The following is a 16977-nucleotide window of genomic DNA, read 5'->3' on the forward strand; positions in this document are numbered from 1 at the left end:
TATTATTCCATGATTTTAGCCCATTTAATATCACTGATTTTAACTCCTCCACCCACTGCAGGCCAAGTTTTCAACTTCTTGGTCATTAACTCTGGATTTTCCTCCATAAAGCTCTCTACCCCTTTACTTTTCTTTAAGACTTTCCTCAAAACCTCTTTGTTAAGGATTTTGGTCAGCTATCCTAATAACAAAATAAAAACATAATAACATAAGAAATAGGAGCAGAAGTGGCCCCTCGCTCCCTCAACCCTGCCCCGTCACGCGATATGATTATGGCTGATCTGCCCCAGAGCCTCATCTCCTCCTCTGTGCCAGTTCCCCATAGTCCTCAATTCTCTGAACTTTCAAAACTTTTTCTACTTCCTCTTTCAACACCCCCAGTGATCCAGACCCTACAACCCTCCAGGGTAAAGAATTCCAGAGATTCACCACCTTTCACAAGAAGTTCCTACACACCTCAGTTTTAAATGCCCAACCCCCTAATCTTGTACAAAATGTTGAGACTGGGTGTTAAGTTTTGTTTAACACTTCTGCGATGAAACATCCACAAATGTTTTAATCTAGTAAAGGCTTGAATAAATGCAAGTGGGTCACCCTACTAGGTTTTAACAGAATGACCTTCCAGCATTCTAATATAGTAAAGTGGAAAATTTCTACGAATCATCTGTGGTGAAGCCTTTTGGATTTCTGTGATCTTGTGGGAAAACAAAATAAACTGCTGCAGTAACTTCGGGTTGACACCCTTCACCTGGACTGTAAGGTATTGGTATTAGTAAACATAATGAGTAGATCTGTAGAGAGCAGCTTGCAACGAGTCGCCACACTCTGGAGAAGAAAAATAGTTCAGCCTAGAAATTTCGATGTACAGTGATTTTGTTTCTCAGTGCCCTGAATGTGAAAATTGTTTTTTTTACCCAAATGGAATGCAATTGCCATCAATTCTGGGTTGAACTGGACCACCCTGGAAACTTGACTGTGCACCTTTGTCATGAATCTCGCTTGATAACACATCTTCCATTTCACACATGCATCAAATCACAGCGCTCTCCATCCTGAGCACTGCAGAGTAGTTAGTGCATCTGGTTCTGAAGCAGGCTCATCACCGGGTACTTTACACATGGTGCTTTAAAGGGGGGACTTCCCTGCCTGGCCCTGGGAGCCCAATTCAGGCAGGACTCCTTTATTTATTTCCCTATTCTCAACACAATCCATAAACCTGGTCATTGCCCCAGACCCTAATCCATAGCCCCGATGTTACGAGCCAGGCTGCTACTTGGTGAATGTCCCTTTAAGGCACCTGGACAGTAGAGTAGTGGTGTGTGTGTGTGTGTGTGTGTGTGTGTGTGTGTGTGTGTGTGTGTGTGTGTGTGTGTGTGTGTGTGTGTGAGAGAGAGAGAGAGAGAGAGAGAGAGAGATCTTCGGATTGCAAGACTATAACTGGAGCGTACTGGCTGTTTGCGTAGAGAGGGAGGGAGAGGGGGAGGGGGGGAGAGAGGGTGGGAGAGAGGGGGGGAGAGGGTGGGGTGGGGAGAGAGGGTGGGGAGAGAGGGGTGGGGGAGAGGGGTGGGGGAGAGGGGTGGGGGAGAGAGGGGGGAGAGAGGGGGGAGAGAGGGGGGGGAGGGGGGGAGAGAGGGGGGGAGGGGGGGAGAGAGGGGGAAAGAGAGAGATGGGGAGAGAGGGGGAAAGAGAGAGATGGGGAGAGAGGGGGAGGGGGGAGAGAGGGAGAGGGAGAGAAGAGGGGGAGCGAAGGGGGAGCAAGGGGGGAGGGAGAGATGGGGAGAGAGAGGGGGAAAGAGAGAGATGGGGAGAGAGGGGGGGGAGAGAGAGAGAGAGGGACAGACAGATACTGACTGCTGGTCTCCGCATCAATGGATGAAAAACAATAGCTGTGTCTGTCACTGCAATCCATGCACGGATTTTTGGAGCAGTCAAGTGGAGTCCACTTTGTCACTAACCTGTACTGGAAATCAGGTATTTCTGTGGGCGGTCATATACCGAATGCCCTCGGGGTGGCAGATACCTCAAAACAAAGCAGTGGAGATCTTCGGTGATTGAGGTGTCGTAGGGGTTCCATCGGGGAACATGTGGATTTTGTAAATTCTCTCTATGTTTTCTCTACGTTCTCTCTCCAGTCAACTGTGGTTTCACAAAAGCCTTTCCTCACGTTCTACCTGATGACCTGCTGAACTGAACTTTGAGAACTATTCCTAGACTTGGGGTTTGGAAATTTGCTGCGCACACACTTAGATTTTATATTTGTGGGGTCTATGTTTAACGTCTAACATTTTTACTTTTCTTATTATTACAAGTAGTTATTAATAATAGTTTCTAACATGGCTCGTTGTGTTTCTATTGTTGCTGGTACATAACACTGATCACTCCCCAGAGATTCAAACACTCTTCCAGGCCCCAAACCATAGGTCCAATCACTCCCCCAAGTCCAGATCCACAACTTAATCACCATTACCCTTATAACCACCACGCACCCACTCCCTCAGCCTCCCCATTAGAAGTTCCAACATCTAGACCTCTCTCACCCACCTTGGGGTCTGCTGAATTTTTAAGTGACAGGCCCACAATGAAAATGGTTGTTGGTGCATTGCACAGGGACAGTTTAATGTGCCCCCATGGTCACTGATGAATTTCCAGGCCTACTTATTTCAATTCCTGCTTCTCCTTCTGGATGACAAAATTTAATTCATTACAGGAAAATGTCTGCAGAAGGCCAAAAGAAAGCAAATTATTTAACAACTGGCCTTAATGTCACTCAGTGGCAGTATTCGGATTCATACCTATGATGAGCTTTCATTCTGAACCAAACAGGGAGATGTCTGTCATTTTTCATATACAGTGGCATGCAAAAGTTTGGGCACTCCTGGTCAAAATTTCTGTTACTGTGAACAGCTAAGCGAGTAAAAGATGACCTGATTTCCAAAGGGCATAATGTTAAAGATGACACATTTCTTTAATATTTTAAGCAAGATTACTTTTTTATTTCCATCTTTTACAGCTTCAAAATAACGAAGAAGGAAAAGGGCCTGAAGTAAAAGTTTGGGCACCCTGCATGGTCAGTACTTAGTAACACCCCCTTTGGCAAGTACCACAGCTTGTAAACGCTTTCTGTAGCCAGCTAAGAGTCTTTCAGTTCTTGTTTGGGGGATTTTCACCCATTCTTCCTTGCAAAAGGCTTCTAGTTCTATGAGATTCTTGGGCCGTCTTGCATGCACTGCTCTTTTGAGGTCTATCCACAGATTTTCGATGATGTTTAGGTCAGGGGACTGTGAAGGCCATGCCAAAACCTTCAGCTTGTGCCCCTTGATGTAGTCCATTGTGGATTTTGAGGTGTGTTTAGGATCGTTATCCTGTTGTAGAAGCCATCCTCTTTTCATCTTCAGCTTTTTTACAGACGGTGTGATGTTTGCTTCCAGAATTTGCTGGTATTTAATTGAATTCACTCTCCCTCTACCAGTGAAATGTTCCCCATGCTGCAACACAAGCCCAAAGCATGATCGATCCACCCCCGTGCTTAACAGTTGGAGAGGTGTTCTTTTCATGAAATTCTGCACCCTTTTTTCTCCAAATATACCTTTGCTCATTGCGGCTAAAAAGTTCTACTTTAACTTCATCAGTCCACAGGACTTGTTCCCAAAATGCATCAGGCTTGTTTAGATGTTCTTTTGCAAACTTCTGATGCTGAATTTTGTGGTAAGGATGCAGGAGAGTTTGGAGAAAAAAGGGTGCAGGAGCTGAAGGTTTTGCCATGGCCCTCACAGTCCCCCAAACTAAAAATCAATGAAAATCTGTGGATAGACCTCAAAAGAGCAGTGCATGCAAGACGGCCCAAGAATCTCACAGAACTAGATGCCTTTTGCAAGGAAGAATAGGTGAAAATCCCCCAAACAAGAATTGAAAGACTCTTAGCTGGCTACAGAAAGCGTTTACAAGCTGTGATACTTGCCAAAGGGGGTGTTACTAAGTACTGACTATGCAGGGTGCCCAAACTTTTGCTTTGGGCCCTTTTCCTTTTTTGTTATTTCGAAACTGTAAAGGATGGAAATAAAAAAGTAATCTTGCTTAAAATATTAAAGAAAGCTGTTATCTTTAACTTTATGCCATTTGGAAATCAGGTCATCTTTTACTCGCTTAGCTATTCACAGTAACAGAAATTTTGACCAGGAGTGCCCAAACTTTTGCATGCCACTGTATATTTGCTAGCAGTAATTAACAGCAAGTTCTGACAAAGGTATATCAAATGCACTAATTCATCCTTGTTTTATTTTCAATGCCTTTTCGATCCAGTACTCTCTCATCTATTTCATACATGCTGCACCTGGGGTATTTAGCTTTTTGCTCAGTGTGTGCTTTCAACTGTCGGCAAGTGTCAAAAGCACATGGCCAGAGCACAATATTCACATCTACCAAGCCTTAAGAGAGGGTAGGATCTCAGGGTGTAAATACTGGAAGCCATCCAACCTGCAATATCACTCACACTCCATCACAGGGACAACCTAAACAATGACAGCAAGAGGGATATTGCAGAGCACTGCAAAAGTGTGGTGCGAGAACAATGGGGAAGTTGGCAAGTAAACTGCCAGGAGAAGCAGGACTGTTTATTAACATTTTCATACGATTCAAACCAGTTACAGAAGGCAGGCCGTCCCCAGGTAACAAACAGGTTCTGTTTTTACAGACGTCCATAAGTCAATTTTGGCTTTAGATCGGAAAGTACCCAAAATTCACTCTATATGGTATCACACCTCCACAGTAGTGTAATGAATGGCATCAGAAGCACATAAGACTGATTAGAACGAACAACTACTAAAAGGAGAGAGAGAAGAGAGAGAGAGGGGGGAGAGAGAGAAGGGGGAGAGAGAGAGGGGGGGGAGAGAGAGGGGGGAGAGAGAGAGGGGGGAGATAGAGGGGGGGAGATAGAGAGGGGGGAGAGAGAGGTGGGGAGAGAGAGAGGTGGGGAGAGAGAGAGGGGGGGGAGAGAGAGAGGGGGGGAGAGAGAGAGGGGGGGAGAGAGAGGGGGGGAGAGAGGGGGGGAGACAGAGAGGGGGAGACAGAGAGAGGGGGAGACAGAGAGGGGGGGAGACGGGGAGAGAGAGAGGGGGGGAGACGGGGAGAGAGAGAGGGGGGGAGACGGGGAGAGAGAGGGGGGGAGACGGGGAGACAGAGAGGGGGGGAGACAGAGAGGGGGGGAGACAGAGAGGGGGGGAGACGGGGGGGAGACAGAGAGGGGGGGAGACAGAGAGGGGGGAGAGAGAGAGGGGGAGAGAGAGAGGGGGGAGAGAGAGGGGGGAGAGAGAGGGGGGAGAGAGAGGGGGGAGAGAGAGGGGGAGAGAGAGGGGGGAGAGAGAGGGGGGGAGAGAGAGGGGGAGAGAGAGAGGGGGAGAGAGAGAGGGGGAGAGAGAGAGGGGGAGAGAGAGAGGGGGAGAGAGAGAGGGGGAGAGAGAGGGGGAGAGAGAGGGGGAGAGAGAGGGGGGAGAGAGAGGGGGGGAGAGAGAGAGGGGGGGAGAGAGAGGGGGGGAGACGGGGGGGAGACAGAGGGGGGGAGACAGAGAGGGGGGGAGACAGAGAGGGGGGAGAGAGAGAGGGGGAGAGAGAGAGAGGGGAGAGAGAGAGGGGGGGAGAGAGAGAGGGGGGAGAGAGAGAGGGGGGAGAGAGAGGGGGAGAGAGGGGGGAGAGAGAGGGGGGAGAGAGAGGGGGGAGAGAGAGGGGGGGAGAGAGAGGGGGGGAGAGAGAGGGGGGAGAGAGAGGGGGGAGAGAGAGGGGGGGAGAGAGAGAGGGGGGGAGAGAGAGGGGGGAGAGAGAGGGGGGGAGACAGAGAGGGGGGAGAGAGAGAGGGGGAGAGAGAGAGGGGGAGAGAGAGGGGGGAGAGAGAGGGGGGAGAGAGAGGGGGAGAGAGAGGGGGGAGAGAGAGGGGGGAGAGAGAGGGGGGAGAGAGAGGGGGGAGAGAGAGGGGGGAGAGAGAGGGGGGAGAGAGAGGGGGGAGAGAGAGAGGGCAGAGAGAGTGGCGGGAGAGAGAGAGAAGGGGCAGAGAGAGTGGGGGAGAGAGAGAGGGGCAGAGAGAGAGGGGGAGAGAGAGAGGGGCAGAGATATTGGGGGAGAGAGAGGGAGAGAGGAGGGGGGAGAGAGAGGGGGGGAGAGAGAGAGGGGGGGAGAGAGAGGGGGGGAGACAGAGAGGGGGGAGACAGAGAGGGGGGAGACAGAGAGGGGGGAGACAGAGAGGGGGGAGACAGAGAGGGGGGAGACAGAGGGGGGGGAGACAGAAAGGGGGGAGACAGAGGGGGGGGAGACAGAGGGGGGGAGAGAGAGAGGGGGGAGAGAGAGAGGGGGGAGAGAGAGGGGGGAGAGGAGAGAAGAGAGAGGAGAACTAGTTCTGCCATTCATAGGAACAAACATTTGTATGTACGTCAAGCTTTTGAATTTAATAATATATTGGGAGCTCGTTCATATGTAGGGGGTGTCCATAAGTCGGAGGTTTGTAACATGGGATGGCCTGTAGAGTCATCCCGCATGGAAACAGGCCCTTCAACATCAAGCACCCATTTACATTTACCCACACTAATCTTACTTTATTCCCCACACATTCCCATCAACTCCCTCCAGAGTCTACCACTCACCTACACTTCAAGGCAACTTACAGTTGCCAATTAACCTACCAATCTGCACGTCTTTGAGATGTGGATGGAAACTGGAGCACCTGGGGGAAACCCACGCGGTCACAGGGAGAAAGTGCAAACTCCACACAGACGGCAGCAGAGGTCAGGAGCAAACCTTGATCACTGGAGCTCCGAGGCAGAACCTTTACTAACTGCGCCACCCAATAATGTTGAGCTAAAACCACCTCCACCCACCCTGCTAAGCAGCACATCAAATCCAAAAATAAAACTGAAGAGAGTAAACTATTTTTATATAATAAACAGTTTTTCCTCAAGGTATCATTGTTAATTCTCACTCAAATCCAGGAATTAAAATGCCCAGTTCTTTACCGGAATGCAATTACCATAACTGATTGGTCCTCACCTGGAGTTGAAGTAACTGCTGCAGTTGATCAGTAGACAGGGATACCTGGGGTGGGAGGGGGTGGGGGGGGGGGGGCAAGAGCAGAACAAGAAAGATAAAGGGAGGGGGGAAGAGTGAGGAACGGGGTAGAAGTAAAAATGACAGAAGGGATGAAAAGATGAAGAAAGGGAGAATGGCAAAGGAGGGTGAAAGGGCGAGAGGGAGAGGGGGCGAGAGGGAGAGGGGGCGAGAGGGAGAGGGGGCGAGAGGGAGAGAAGATGAGGGGTGTGGAAGGAGAGGAGGGATTTGGAATAGGGAAAGATGGAGGGGGTGGAGAAAGGGGAGAAAAGAAAGGTTTAATGATTTAGTTTGTAGGCACCTCATTAACACATTGAAGTCCAGCTGCTGTGGTCTAGAAATAATCAAACTGAGGAGAATGGGGTCCAAAGTAGATGTACAGTTGAGCGGATGGCACAATCGAATATTGAGGGGAAACTATGTCGGTCCAACAGGCAGAGCAAATGTGGGCGTGATAAGGTATAGGAGGAAAGCAAGGCTAAATTGTATTTATTTTAATGCAAAGAGTCCAAGTAGTAAGGCAGGGGAACTCGGAGTATTGATCAGCAAAAGTTAACTCATGTTCTCTTGCCATACATGCTGCCTGATGTCCTGAGTTTTTCCAAAATTCTCTATTTTGTTTCAGATTTAGAGCAGCTGCAGAGTTTTGCTTTTCTACACACGGTAATGCGCAGGAAACAAAATGATATGGCAGTTGTCTAGACAGCGATTGCAATGTGGACAAAACAAACTCATACCTGTAAAGCAGATAGTTTATCTTCCTTCTGATCTTGTGCAGATGCTGTAAACAGACAAGGATGAAAGTATGTGAGCCCCATTTCATCACAAAACTAGTGCACTCAGAACAGCAAATAAAACAGGATTTATCTCAGAAATGCATCAGTTCAAAAGACATAAAGGGATTAATTCCATAGCTCCTTATACTTACTGGATTATTACATTTGATTATTAACATTCATATAGCATTTTGTTAGATCCTCGGTATATCTCAATTACATTAGGGACTGACGACACATGCTGGCTAGGTTCAATATGTGCTGCCAGTCTCTAGTTTGATGCCTTCTTCAGGAGACAGTTAATAGCAAAATACGTCCATGAGGATAGCAGTCACTAAAGAACAATAGTGAACTGACTGGCATTTCCAAACAATCTGATATCTTCATGATAACTTTTACTCAACACCATTTTTCCCGGATACTTTAAACAAAGTTCAAATTATCAAAATGCCGTACTGAGATTTGAGATCACATATCCTGGATGATTCATTTTGACCTCTGGATTTCCAGTCCTCATTAACGCCAACACTAGATTACCATACCCATCAACAATCACTACGTTACCAAGAATGAGGTAAAAAAAAGCGCTGCTCTGGCAGCATCTGTGGATAGAGGAACACTATTAACTCTGTTTTAAGTCACTGACTTTTCATCAAAACCGGTAAAAGTTAGAAACGGGCACACCACATTCCAGGAAAGGGAAGGGTGGAAGAACAAGCGGATGGAGAACAAATGACAGAGATTGGTGTTGACTGAGAGACGATGGCGATGGCTTATTAATGGCAGCCCATCTGTCTGTAGGAGGTGTAAAAGGAGGAGCAATAAGGGAGAGAAAGGACACCAAACAATGCTGGAAATGGAAACAGAACACAGCAGTTCCTGGGAATCTGAAATAAAATGCTGGAAAAGCTCAATATGTCAGGCAGCATCTGCAAAGACAGGAAAACTGGGTTGATGACTACAACTACCTGCCAATGTGACACTGACCATATCAATTTTCCTACCACCCTTACTACACCCCTCTGAGCTCACAATGGATGAACCCCAACACTGTAATCAAACTTGCTGACAAGGGGATACCATCATGGTTTGGCAAACACCAGCTTTGTTACACCTCCTCATTCCTCCCTTTGGACCATGACCCCACCACAGAACAACAGGCCAGTGTCTTCCAGAAGGTCGCTGTGAGCCACCCTCCACAGCCTCCAACTAGAAGTCCACCAAACACACATAGCCCACTTCTACCTCTTTAACAAGATCCACAAGCAGGACTATTCGGTACACCCATTGCTTCAGCCTGTTCCTGCCCCATAGAATGTACTTCTTCCTACCTCAACGCATCTTCTCCCCTCTTCCATGTCTTCTCACTTACATCTGTTATACCAACGATGCACTCTGCCACTTTGACAGTTTCCACTTTCTAGATCCTAACAGTTCAATTCACTATTGGCGTCTAATCCACCCTACACCAGGATGGCCTAAGGAACCTTCACTTCTTCCTTGAACAGATGCCCAACCTGTCCCCATCCACCACCACTCTCCTTCATCTGGTTGAAGTCGGTCCCACATTCAACGACTCTTGAACATCCATTCAATTTCTCCAGGTCAAAGATTTAGCTATGGGTGGTGCAAGCAATGCCCATTTCTTTGTGAGAATGTAGTGTGAAAGGTCATGGCTGTCATGTGACACCAGTGAGAACTGGTCGAAAGTGACACCACTGTCAATCAAGGCCTGCCTCCACCCACCCATTAGTGCCCATTCTTGACCATTGGTTTCTGTACCTACCTTTTGTACCTGGCCATGACCTATTGGACCTTTTGAATTACTTGGGTGGGCTCCACCCAGCTCTCCAGCATTATAAAGAATGCCACATGTGTGTGGTTCAGTCTCTTTTGATTGCTGCAGGAATCGAAACCACGCCAAAGGGACTATTGGTAAGAGTGTGCACTTCCACAGGGGTTTAGGAGCATCCTGAGTAGATTCCCGGTAGCGTAGAGCCAATGCTTGCACAGAGTCGGGGTGTTCAGGCATCATATTGTTTTTTCCCTGATCATTTGTAACCAGTTCACCGTGTGTGTGCGTGTACGCGCGCACATCACCCCGTTGCGATTTCCCCCACGTTTCATGATCACCCATGTGCGTGTGCGAGTGTGCCTCCGTTCCTGTTCATTCTGTTCCCGCGTTCGTCTTTGTGATTAAATCATTTTTAAAATTCCAAGGACTGTGTCCAGAGTCCTCTACCTCTGAGACCTCAAAGAACCTTTTCTCACAACAGATACATGGAACAGTCCTTGTTTCAGTCCTGCTCTGGTTATCCTCCCTCATTTCTTTACCCAGTACATTGATGACTCTTGTGCTGCTTCTTGCTCTCATATGGAACTTGCAGGTTTGCACCCTGCTATCACATGATCCACCTCGGGTTCTTCCATTCTCTTTCTTGACTTCTCTATCTCCATTTCAGAGAGTAAGTCAGCAACCAATATCCATTACAAGTCCACACACGCTCACAACTATTTTGCCTACACCTCCTGCCATCCTGCTTTCTTTAAGGACACCCTTTCATTATCCATTTTCTCCTATTCCATTGCAACTGTTCTGACAATTACACTTTCCATTTCTGTGTTTCTTACATATCTTTCCTGTTCCCTAATTGTGTCTTCTCCCACCATGGTTAACAGGGCTCTTAACCACACCTGTCCCATTTTCTGTATTTCTGTTCCCAAGCCCTCTTCTCCCTCCCAGAGCAAGGATAAGGTTCCCTTTGTCTTCAGCTTCTGCCCAACCAATCTCCACATTCAATGTAATTTCCACCACACGTCACGCCCTCCTCATCTGTTGACATTTTGAAGGAAGCGTTCATTCTGCAAACTCCGTGGTTCAATCTTCCATCTCCAACATCCACACCCCTTCTCTTGACACATCCCCATTGCATCTGCAGGAGGTACAACACCTGCCCTTTTGCCCCTCTACCTTCCCTCCACCTCCGGAGCCAAAGAGTCCTTCCATATGAAGCAGTGATTCATTTGCAATTCTTCAAATTCAGTGTGCGGCATTCAGTGCTCGTGGAGTGCTCTCTGTATTTGAGAAGGTAAAACTGCAAAGGTAATCCCTAGCTTCCAGCTGCTTGGTATTTTAATTCTCAATCCCATTGTCACCTTGACCTCTTGCACTCTTCCAATGAAGCCCAAGCTTCGATTGAGGAACAGCATCTCACCTTCTGCTGGGCACCGCAGAGCCCTCCAGCCTCAACATTGAACTCAACAATTTCTAATAACCAGACTTTGCGTCAAAACGGTCCAGTTTTGACGTAAGGCAAGCAATCCACAACCATAAGGAACAGGAGCAGAAACAGGCCAGTCGGCTCCACAAGCCCATTCAGTCATCCAACAAGATCATTGCCGATTCAGTCTTGGCCTCAAACCTACTTTCCCACTCTCTCCCCATACCCGTCAACTTTACACGTCCTTGAATATATTCAAAAGCTTTTTTTCCCCCTTTCCACAAATGCGGTCCGACCTCCTGAGTACTTCCAGCATTCTCTTTTATTTTAGATTTCCAGCAACTGCTGTGTTCTGTATCATTATCTTCTTTTCTCCTCTCCCTGTTCCCCTTTCTCCAGACAGATCATATGTTATTAACGAGTCATCACTACCGATCTACGTCATCCATCTTCTCTTGGTCTCCACAACATAACAGGCATTCCCCTTTGCTCCCTTTACCCTTCCCCTTCTCTGCCATACAAAACATGCCTATTTTCTAACATTTCCCAGTCCTGATAAAAGGCAAGCAAGTCAAAATGTTAATTCTGTTTCTCCTTCCGTGGATACTGCCTGACTTAGAACATAGAACATTACAGCACAGTTCAGGCCCTTCAGCCCACGATGTTGTGCCAACATTTCTCTAAGATCTATCTAACCCTTCCCTCCTTTGCTGAGCATATCAAGAATTTTCTGCTTTTATTTCAGATTTCCAGCATCTATAGTTTTTTGCTTTCCAACTAGCTTTTTCCACCTTAGCTCAGAGCAACTGGATAAAATGAAGCAGTAAAACTGCTATCCTGGCTGTAATCAGCTGATTCAGGAACATCTGTATATGTATCCAAGATCTTCAGTGCTTCAAAGCTCAGCCACAATGATAATGTTAACAACAGCTCCTTGATCTCATTTTTCAACTTACCAGCCACATTCGTGTTTTTGATGATGGAATCTTTCAAGGTATCAGACAAAACCAGAGGAATAGCCTGCTTTTGTGAAATCTCCCTTGGAAATGAGGACCTGTTAAGGAAGGAAGAAAAAAGCTTTGGAAATTGCATAAAGAATATGCACACCCAGGCACAGACAAGACCGGATTTGTCATAAATATCCTGAATGCATGTACTTATGTAATAGGACATATACAACTGTACATGGTTTGATACAGAGCTAAAGGGACAAATAATTTTCCAAGTTTTCTTTTGATTACTTATATTGTTTCTGATCATAAAAGGGGCAAACAGTTTTAGATACATTCCACATACCCAGAGTCCACGGGATCACTCTGAGCTGCCGGTTCCGTTACTGCAGTGAGTGATGACTGCCCACGTGCACCTGGTAATCCACTCTGTTTGCTATAACAAAACAAATGCCTCAGCTCAATGGGATAGGAAACGTGGATCAGAAAGATATCAGAACCATGCTCTTGGAATGTAAGGATATGCTTAACTGCTTCTGCTGGTCTCTATCCTTGTGAAGTCTACAACTTCAAAACTTTCCTGAGATATTTAGTACAATAAAAATTAAAGTGAGCCAGTATTTTCCTTCCTGAGGAACATTTCTTAAAAAGTTTGAGACTTTGAGACTTTTACGTGGTATTCATTCTACACACTCTTTCTACAGAATATTCACAGTGTTTAGCATTATTCACTGAGTTCCCTGCTGGGTTCCTCTTTGCCTGTTCTCCAAAACTGCTCCCAAATTTCAGGCTCTCCCTGTGGAGTGTGTTTCTTCTTTTCATCACAAGTTTATTTTCTGCATTCATCCATTTTAACACAATTTAATTCTTGCCTATCTAAATCATCTTAAAATTCTCCATAACATCAATATCTTTAGACATTTCAACCACTTTAATTTGTTTTTGTTTATCCCTTACTCCACTGGATTGCCTTCGTAGATCACTCCTGACACAGCCCTCACCAGTGCTGTCTGCACCCTCAGTGACCTGACAATATGTGAATTCCACGTCACAAGCACAGTTGCAGCTGTGAACACCCGAACTACTGAGTAGCAGGTGAACCTGCTTCAGCAGTGGGTCTAGTCAAGCTATTTTAAACAACATGGACAGCTTTGTTTTCCTAATGCAAACGTGTCCTTACCATATGTCTGCCACTCTATCAACTTCATCGCCCAATGTCAAGGAATTAGATTCTGAAGCTTGGGACTTCTTCTGAGACAGTATCTCCTTCAACCAATCGCCCTCTACTACATCGGCTACGTCTGTCTTTGAGCTGGGTGGTGCAGATCTGACTAGTTTCTTCTCACTTGGCTTTGGTGCAGATGGGGGACGGCCTGCTGAGTGTGGCCTCTTGCTTTGGTCATGGCTGGCTGGGAGATTTGAATCAGACTTTGCTTTGTAGAACATTGACCCTTTCTGCATTTCTTTGGCTGAAGTTGGATCATCCAAATCCGGAACATCATCGTCCTTCAGGCCCAACCAGTCAGCAGCCCCCTTATTTCCCTGTGCTTGCGTTGGGGTTACTGATGTCGGTGTGGCTGTTTTGGGTTTCTGATCAATACCGGATTTTCTGTCACCCTCTGGGCTAAATCTGCAAATGAAGACAGTTAAGAGGTAAAAAAACACAAATGATTCATATCCATCATGGAGAATGCAAAACAAAAACATTATCACAACACCATGCAACTTCAGTCTACACACAATACTCCACCCTGCCCCACCCATCTCCACCCTGCCCCACCCATCTCCACCCTGCCCCTTGCCCACCAACCAAACTTTAATGGTATGCAGTAGCGGAACGAATTCTCCTTATAAGGTGGAAAGAAACAAGTGAGTTATAAAGATCACGAACCAAGTTAAACATGAGACATGTCTTGGAGGCAATCATATGATTACAATAACTACTGTCAGGTTTTAAAAATTCAGAGCCCTTGTGATTTCAGCCTTCTAGACAAAAACCTATTCATTTCTGAATGAATGGTTTTTAAAATGTCTGAATCAAGTTTAAATACAGTGAAATAATTGACCTGGACTTGCTTCACTTTCTATTTAATGGCACAAAGGAAAAGAATGACAATTAACACTGCATAATTCAACAGGAACAAAAGCATTCCTCTCTGGTGAATGACGCACCTCACTGACTGGCGCCTGGACTGACGATCCTCTGGGGTTGTAGCCACAGTCGGCTGGTAGGAACCAAATGCAAAATCATCCAAAAAGTCTTCCTTTTCTAATCAGGAACCAAAGGCAAGAATCTCAAAATAATCAACAGACAGTAAACCGCAACACATACAATTTCAGACTTTTTTTGCTCCTTTATATATACATAAATTCTTATCAATTAGCTAGTCAGTTGCAAAAGAAGCTTAATGTGAGGGGAAAAAAATCACTAATTTCATATGTAACCTCAGAGAGACCATCTTGAAAACAAAGAGCTAGACCCACCCTGTACTTTGCATCACCCACCCCATGAGTATTCTCTGCAGCTACGCTATACATTTTACAGCCCTCTGGACTTGATCCTTACAGCCTCTTTGCTATAGTTTGCTCATCAAGCAGAGTAGTCTGTAAGCAGTGACTAGCCTCAATTACGGAATACTGAGGACCTGGACTTTGGACAGTTTGTGCTGTCAAAGGCCTTTTGAACTGTTTCTAAATGTCTCTGATAATCAGAACCATTTAAAAAGAGATAAAATAGATTTAAATTTTTTTTAAGATTTAAAAAATTAAATATAATACTTCTTGGAAAAGGCAATTAATTAATATTCTACCCAAGTCAGTGACTCCATTCAAATGACTGGGTCCATGCTAGATAGGCCAGTCATGGCTGGTACAAAGCTAAAGGGCCAGATACAATGTGCATCCGGCTCTTTCATTCGGCACAACTGAGCTCCATCCCTGGAATCTGTGCTACACACAATGGTAGAGAGGGAAGTCAGATGAGCCGGGATCCGACCTCCAAAGTGTGCTGACTTAATTACTTCAATGCACAGGTGCAGAAGTCAGGAATGTGCTGACCGGTGAAGTCTTCATCAGTGATTCCCTCCCAAACTGCCGGCAAAGAGCAAGTACGTTTCACCCCATTATCAATAGAAGCTGAAGAAGAAATGAAGAGCTGAAATGAGGAAGGAAAGTTGATGATATTTTCTACCAAGTTTGGATAATAAACCTTTTAGAAACAATAACCTGGGAGAAAATTAACACCACCTGGACAAATATGTTGAATGGCTGTTTTTTTTAAGAATGAAGGATGTTTAACAGTGGCAATCCCAAAGAGTCTGTATGAGAACTGAACTGTTTTTGATCTATGTTAATAAGTTGGACTGGAAAAATATGCAGTTGACATAAAACTTGTGTGCATCAAGCAACATGAAAGATAGGAATTAGACTAAGGTAGGCAGGCTGATGGAATGGATGGAAATGTGGCAAACAAAGTTCATTGCAGGAAACTGTTGTGTGACATATTTTGGCAGGAAGAATCAGGAGAAAGCACAATAATAAATGGCACCATTTGGTAAGACAGTGCAAGAACACAGAGATCCAGTAATTCTCTGTGCAAAGCTTTGAGGGTGAAGATTGGCTTAATAAATCAGTCAACAAAAGCAGATGTGATCCTGGGCTTTGCAAATGGAGGCATATGCCTGGAAATTCTATCACACAGTGCCAAAGAATTCTATAGGAAACCAAGCTTTTCAGTCTGTCTTGGGGAGATTGACAAACTGCTTCTTCATCTCTCTTGTGTCTTTGAGCAGAGAAGGCTGAGAAGATCTGGTGGAGGTGTTTAAAATTTTGAGCAGTTTAGACACAGCGCCTAACACATATAGCACAGGTTGAAGGAAGTTTGCACAATTACCGTAAGTGATTTAAGCAAAAAAACCTTTAACCTTAAAGAGTAGTAAGAATTTTGGAATGCACTACCTGACAAAATGGCAGATAGAGATTCAACAGTGGTTTACCGAAGAAAAATAGATAACTAATTGCAGGGATATGGGGCAAGAATGAGGGAATGGGGCTGTGGATTACTCTTCAAAAGAGCAAGTGCAGACTAGAGCTTGTGAAGTGTTTTAAATACGTTATTTACAATTTAAAGAGAAGCAAGCACAGTGCAAATTATCATGTAAATCAATCTATTCTCATTGACATAACACAATTCAGATCTCTTGGGTTACGCCATTAATTAACTTGAATTCATTTTTTCCCATGCACACTGATTCATCAACACACAAAAGAAAGTAGTTAATATCTTGAGTAAATGTCATTAAATCACATTTTTCTCTGCAAAGTTGTACCTGAAATGTAAATCTACCTTTCTCTTTGAAAAGTAAAAAGACAGCAGATGCTGGTAAACTGAAATAAAAACAGAAAGTGCTGGAAATACTCAATATCAGTCAAGAGAGGAAGTGAATTAACATTTCATCAGAATTCAACATTTTTCAATTCAAAATAATTAATGACGAAGGGCCATTGACATGAAACTTATATCTGTTTCTCTCTCCACAGATGCTGCCTGACTTGCTGATAAATTCAGCGATTCTTTCATTGCTGATGGACCTGACGGGCAATACCGGCAACTTTTTCACTGCAATCCTTGTTGAAAATATTTTCAGAACTTCTAATCTCTTCATTATCCTGTCCCTTCATTCCACTCACAAGAACCTAGCTTATCCTATCTGGGCAAAGCAAACACAAATAAAAATTGGTAGAAGCGGTAGAAAATTGAAATAAGATACAGAAAATGCTAGAAAATACTCAGCAGGTCAGCCAGCATCTGTGGAAAGACTAGAGACATTAACTCTTGTTCCTCTCTCCATAGATGCTGCCCGACCTGCTGAGTGTCTCCAGCATTTTCTCCCTTTATTAAAGCACACACACAAAGGTGCACCAATGAGGCTTCCATTTGGTTAA

At 45.3% G+C, this 16977-nt stretch overlaps 1 protein-coding gene across 6 annotated transcripts in view; it reads right to left on the reverse strand.

Moving 5' to 3' along the window:
• LOC127579804 (fas-binding factor 1) overlaps positions 1-16977 on the reverse strand; it is an 83855-nt gene that overhangs the window by 37261 nt on the left and 29617 nt on the right. For 5 of the 6 annotated variants that reach the window (XR_007957728.1, XM_052032748.1, XM_052032752.1 and 2 more), the window contains 6 exons: positions 14206-14302; positions 13214-13663; positions 12380-12469; positions 12040-12137; positions 7824-7867; positions 7030-7074 (listed from right to left, as the gene is read on the reverse strand). Coding sequence is in view for 5 of the 6 variants with exons in the window: in XM_052032748.1 (XP_051888708.1) it covers positions 7030-7074; positions 7824-7867; positions 12040-12137; positions 12380-12469; positions 13214-13663; positions 14206-14302 (824 nt within the window). In the remaining variant the exon portion in view is untranslated. The remainder of the gene's footprint in view (positions 1-7029; positions 7075-7823; positions 7868-12039; positions 12138-12379; positions 12470-13213; positions 13664-14205; positions 14303-16977) is intronic. The other variant, XM_052032751.1, reaches the window with a different exon arrangement.

The sequence above is a fragment of the Pristis pectinata genome, chromosome 18 (genome assembly GCF_009764475.1).
Source record: "Pristis pectinata isolate sPriPec2 chromosome 18, sPriPec2.1.pri, whole genome shotgun sequence".
Classification (NCBI taxonomy): domain Eukaryota; kingdom Metazoa; phylum Chordata; class Chondrichthyes; order Rhinopristiformes; family Pristidae; genus Pristis; species Pristis pectinata.